This window comes from Solea senegalensis, linkage group LG13 (genome assembly GCF_019176455.1).
Source record: "Solea senegalensis isolate Sse05_10M linkage group LG13, IFAPA_SoseM_1, whole genome shotgun sequence".
NCBI classification, from domain to species: Eukaryota; Metazoa; Chordata; class Actinopteri; order Pleuronectiformes; family Soleidae; genus Solea; species Solea senegalensis.
The window spans coordinates 16673732-16679731 of NC_058033.1; the positions used below are offsets into that span (position 1 = coordinate 16673732).

A 6000-nucleotide genomic window follows, 5' to 3' on the forward strand; every position below is an offset into this window, starting at 1 on the left:
TGTACATTCCTTTTATTGTGGTTCTTCTGTTGTAAATACTGGTTAACAGTTCCTGTTCCAGCGCAATTATTTCGCTGCTCAGTTTTATGATTTTGTTTAGTGGGATTCAATGAAAGTTACCATGGAAACCTAAACTGGGCTGTAATGTTGGAGGCGATGACAGATTTATTATAGTGTTTTTAAAAAACGACTCAGAGTTCGCAAAGTTTTTGTTAGAAGAAACATCACATCTCTCACTTTTATGTTTTACCTGTCATCATCTATAGCTAAAATGTAATGTAATATTAATTTAATATAGTTTACATAAAAACAACATTTTTTATGTAAAGGTTTGGTTTAGGGCTGGGGATTTTGGATATTGTCATATCATGATAAGGTATCTGTGATGGTTTCCTGGTTTTAAAGGCTGTTGCATTGATAATCATCATATTTATTATATTGCAAACATTTGCGAAATACACAAAATTACAATATACTATACAGTATTTAGTTTTATTAACTCGAATCAGCATGGAGCGGAACATTTTTAAAAAAAGCTAACTGCTGTTCACCTGGTTTAATGAATCACTGTACATAGAGTTAGGTCATGCAGGGTCGTAGTGTACTCTGCTTTAACACTGTGCTCTAAATCATTCACCAGCACAGAGAAACTGCAGAGACTTGGATGAAGGCCATGATGAGAGACACGCAGCTGAATGATGCACACGTGGTCGTAGGTGGCGGCTCAATGTGTCTCCTCTTGTGTCTTTTCTACCACGACATTTGCAAACTCACAAATGTAACTTTATGAGCACTTACAAAGAAAGGAAATGCTTGTGGACACATTAGGATTGATCCATAAAATCATCATCCAACATATAAAACTGTCAACAACCTAAGGCTGCTCTATGTGGATTATAAATCATATCTGGATACATGTCTCTTGTTTATATGGGGATATAAAGCTGCACACAGGTTGTTTCTGTGGACTCATGGAAAGTTTTCTTTTGAGATGTTTGTGGAGAGTGACAATACACTGTAAATACACTCTCAAATAAAACATCTACTGTGTATGATCTGTATTACATGTTCTCAAAATACAGTTCACATTATACCTGGTTTATTCCTTTGGCTTTTTCATGTTAAATCAAGGATATTTGCACGTGTTTGAAACAATTCAATTGACTATAAATCAAATTTTACTATAACACAAATATTTAGGCTTAAAATCAAAGAGGTATTAAGTGAATTTTGTAAATGTCATTTTGTTGATTGCATGTATTTTTTAATCAGTAATATTAAGTGTTTCACAAATGTATTCAACATAATAAATAAGCCTTCATACTACGATACGACAATATCCCAAATCTAAGACCATATCTTGTCTCATGTCACAGTATAGATATAATATCCATATATTGTCCAGCACTAACTCTCAACCATCACTGCCTCCAAAGAAAATCCGTCACCTCTCACTGCTGTGTTTGGATTCATGCGTGGTCACATGAAACCGACTCTTTAAATCGAACCAACAAATTCATTGATAATATTCTCTTACAAGGGAACTATATTTATCCCAAGGAAGGGACAAAAGCAGGCTTTTTTGTCCACAGTAGGCAGCATTTAGAAACATCCTTTTTCCATTGTTGGACAGAGTCGGCAGGTGTCCCGGACAAAACATCATTTACTCTTTGATGAAGGAAAACGAGACAAGAAAGACAGCGTTTTATAGTGGGACACAAAAATGTGTTTGAACTTCAGGACTTTATATCAGAAAAGACTTTTTATCCGATGAACAATCTTTACATTCTTTAAAAATATCTCTTCATAAAGGGAAAAGCACTCAAATTTAACGTAATTAGAAATGTAAAATAACAACTTCCTCTCCATAGAGACCTAGTTCCATTCAGTATCTATGTTTCCATGTGTCTTTTCTTAATAATAGTTTAACGGACATTACCAAATGGAGTCATTAAAAAAGAAACGCAGTACCTTCAATATTTATTCCCTTCAAGAATTAAAGCAAGGTGTATTTAAAAAAAACGTAAACTTCATGTATTTTTCCATGATGACCTTTGGCATATTACAGTGTGTTGTATTACGTTGACCACACTTGACCAAAAATATTAATTTAATACTTTACTTGGTTTAATGAGAGGGGAAGCTCCATTTTATTACTCATGCTTGTAGTCACCTTAAGGTCAGACCGTGGTCAGGTTGGACACGTTTAGTATTAAATAAGGCTCTGACAGCTTTTTTTTCTTTGGATGTAATTTATATGTAATAAATGAATTATGCTGCTTTAAAAAACCATCACATTATTGAGGAAAAAAATTGTTGTAGTTGTTTTTGTGTGTGTTCCAGGTATTTCACGCATGTTATGGGAACCTAAATCTGTTTACACGGGGACAAAAATCCAGTCTCCATAACGTAAATGATTACATTTTAAGGTGAAGACATGTTGTATGGTTACGATGAGGTTAGGTTAAGGTTAAGGTTAGGCCACTAGTAGTTATGGTTAAGGTTAAAGTGAGTCTCCGGGAAATCAATGTAAATCAATGTAATGTCCTCTGAAGTCGTGGAAACCAGACTGTGTGTGTGAATGATTGTGTCTCTGTATATTGACCCTGTGACCTGTGACCTGTCCAGGATGTAGAAACTCCCACTCCCTGAAGTGGGTGATAAATGTATGATGATTATTATGATATTGTTTATTATTGTTGTTATTGTTGCTGTTTTAGGAGTGAATAGTTGTTTGTAACAAATGCCTCTCAACCTGTTTCATTTCCCCTTGTTGTACCTAATAAATTTATAATGTTAATATCTTGTATATTATAATTTTATAATAAGTTATTTTTGTTTATTATTATTGTTACTATTGTTATTATTATTATCATCGTCATTATTTTTGTTTACCTGGTGTCGTTGTAGGAGACATCCAGCCACTCGTCCATCTCAGTCTTCATGTAGCTGGTGTTGGGAAAAGTCGGCCTCAGCATCCCGGCCGGGCACCAGCGTTCGGAGCGCGCGCCGCTTCGCTCGTAAGGATTACAAATGAACGCGGTGCTGGCTCCTGTGCCACGCGCATTCATGCAGTGCCTCGAGCCCCAAAACTGAGAGTTGTGCTTGTCGTTAAAAGTGTAGTCACCGGACCAGAGCACCGCCGCCGCCGCCGCGGCTCCATTGTCCTCAGACTTGACCTGGACGCTGAAGGGTTCAGGCTGATAAACAGTGAACTTGTTCTCCGTGGCTTCCCGAGCTTCTCCGCATCTTCTCTCGGCAGCTGGGTGCTCAAAGTGAGACAGACTGCCCGCTGCGGACGGGCCATAAGTGCAGGAGGCAGCGCGCGCTGGAGTTATGTCATCAACCTCGCACAGTGGGAAGTTTTGCTCGTCCACGGATGTCCGAGTGGACTTGAAGTGGTACATAGACGCGGCAGTGTCGGTACTTTTGAACACTTCGAGCAGTTGCTTGACGGGCCGCTCCTCTCTATCGGTGCACCTGTAGCCGCCGGCGGCAGCAGCCGGAGGTCCGGGGCAGCTCAGAGGCACAGTCCCGGCTCTGAACACATCTTCCCCGCCGGGGTGTTCGCCGGCAGCGCACGGGGGAAGCGCAGCGTCCATGTCGCTGCTGATGTCGCTGGACTCGATGGTGAGCCCCAGAGACACGGACACAGCTCTGCACAGCTCTCGGGCTGTTTCTGATATTGTGGCGCAGGCGGAAAAAGAGGGGCTGTCGCCCACACGACACCCAGCGCCGAACAGCTCCTGAGGAGCAGCAGCTGTATGACGGCGGTACTTTTCCATGGCACACGCTTCATGTGCATTCATGAGCCCGGATCCGTAAACGTTTGCGTCTGCATTGTTGGGGTCTTTGCCAGCGCCGCTTCCTGAGGAGTTTTGGGAGCAATAAACTCGACTTTCTTCACTTTTTTGCGACATGCTGGCAGCGTCGCCTGTCCGTAGTTTCTCCCCCTGTGGCCAAATCCTGCCCCCAGATAAGTCTCGGTGAGTTTGGCTCATTTCCCAGGGAGAGTTCAGTTGGCCAGGAGTGCGAACTTTGCACGGAGAAAGAAAAAAGTCTCTATGAGTCCCAGTTAGTGTTCATGCTCAGCTCTCAACTCTCGCACTGTGCAGAAGGTTTTCAGTGAAGGTCCAGGGAGAGATACAGGAGTCATAAACTCCTCCTAAAGTGAGATGTTCACAGTCACAGGCGCTCAATTTGCGTTTGATTCAAACACAATACAGGAGAGCACGTTTTCCTTTGGCCCTGGGATAAAAAAAGGGGGTTGAAAGATTTCTCATTTACCACAGTGCTACCAAAACACTATTTTGCTTGTTTTATGTACTTAAAAAACATGGTTTTACTTCATTTCCAATGGAAGCCTCATCACGCTCCTGGATGGGAACATTTTTAGATCAAACTTTTGCCTTCACTCTAAATAACTTTGCTGACTTGAGGGATGGTAGTGACACTTTTTGTGAATGTTTTGAAGTTTGAATGAAGTTTCCACGCTGAAGTGCATTTTAATTCATTTGAATGAGACATCTTGTCTTTGAAAAAAAAAAAATCCAAAAGTATGAATGGACCGAATCGTTTGCTGAGCTGAACATTTTGAAGTTTGAATTAGTATAAAGCACTAGTAAGAAGGTGAAAATATGTGTTTTTGAAGAAGTTTTCATCCATCCATCCATTTTCTACCGCTTTATCCTCCACATGAGGGTCACGGGGGTGCTGTGCCAATCTCAGCTGACATAGGGTGATAGGCGGGGTTCACCCTGGACACTTCGAAGAAGTTTCCAATTTCTTTTTATTTGGGAAAAATGTGTGAAAAAGTTAAATATTGTGGAAATGATCAAATATTCCAATTAGAAAAATACAATAAATAATGGCTGTTTTAATGAAGTCTGTATGGTGAAGTATGTAAAAGTAGTTGTTTTTTAAAAATGGCCACCAGATTAACAAGAGACAGGCTTTTTCTTATTCTTTCCAAAAAGATTTGTTCTGCTTAGAATTTACAGTTCCATCGTTTACATGGACGCAAAATGAAAATCCAACCGAGTTGTGGGTACACATGCATCAAGCGGTGCGTCTAAATGGACTATTTTGACAGCTCCAGTTCTCCAAGTTGGTTTTCCACCTGCCATTATATTGTAAAGAAGAAGAAGCTTTCTTATTCTCATTACAACCACACACCAAAAATGAATGAATGAATAAATAAAATACAATCTAAAAAGTTAAATACATACAGGGGGCGCTGGTGCCAATCCACTCACACACTCACAGTCAATTTAGAGGGTCCAATTTGCCTAATCCCCAAATCTGCATGTTTTTGGACTGTGGGAGGAAACTGGATAACCCGAGGAAAACCCACACACACGGGGCGCAACCGAGGTTGTGAACCTGGGTCTCTTTGCTGCAAAGGTAAGCACGCTAACCACTCCATAAACCATGTGGCCTGTAATTTCAACTAATTCTTCAGATTATTTAAACAAGGTTTAGGAATTCATTAGAAGAAGAATGGGAACTGGTGAGTTCTGTGGGTTAGACTATCTCATTTCTGTCTCCTCCTGAGCGTACAGCCAACCGAGCACACTCCTGAGGATCCACACTCAGAATTGAGACATAGCTGTTGTCGGCTCATGTGTTTGTGTGAATCAGATTGTGCTGTGAAAATGAAGAAAAACATATTTGTTTGTACATTTTGACACACACAACACACAAACTGGGTTAGGGCTCTGAAAACACAGCGTTTGAAAAGCTCAAAGTGTTTCACTATGTCCAGTCACAACTGGTTGTATATCCGTGTGTGATGTCGTCATGTTTTTTTTTTAAATCACATACAAATACAACGGGGACTGTCCTGTATGTCTGGTGTAGTACTATAATTTAACAATGGCTTCAAATCAGTTGATCACATGACAGAGCTACTATTAAAGAAATAGGTATTCTTTTAATTGTCATTGTCATGGTTTAATTGTTGATATAAAACTACTGAAACCAAAAACATCTATATAAATT

The 6000-nt window shown here is 40.1% G+C and overlaps 1 protein-coding gene across 2 annotated transcripts in view; it reads right to left on the reverse strand.

Moving 5' to 3' along the window:
* The window catches only part of ar (androgen receptor), a 37527-nt gene extending 33433 nt beyond the window's left edge, over positions 1-4094 (reverse strand). For both annotated transcript variants that reach the window (XM_044043064.1, XM_044043063.1), the window contains exon 1: positions 2896-4094. In XM_044043064.1, coding sequence (XP_043898999.1) covers positions 2896-4001 — 1106 coding nt within the window. In that variant the 5' untranslated portion in view covers positions 4002-4094. The remainder of the gene's footprint in view (positions 1-2895) is intronic.
* Between the last annotated feature and the right edge of the window lie 1906 nt (positions 4095-6000).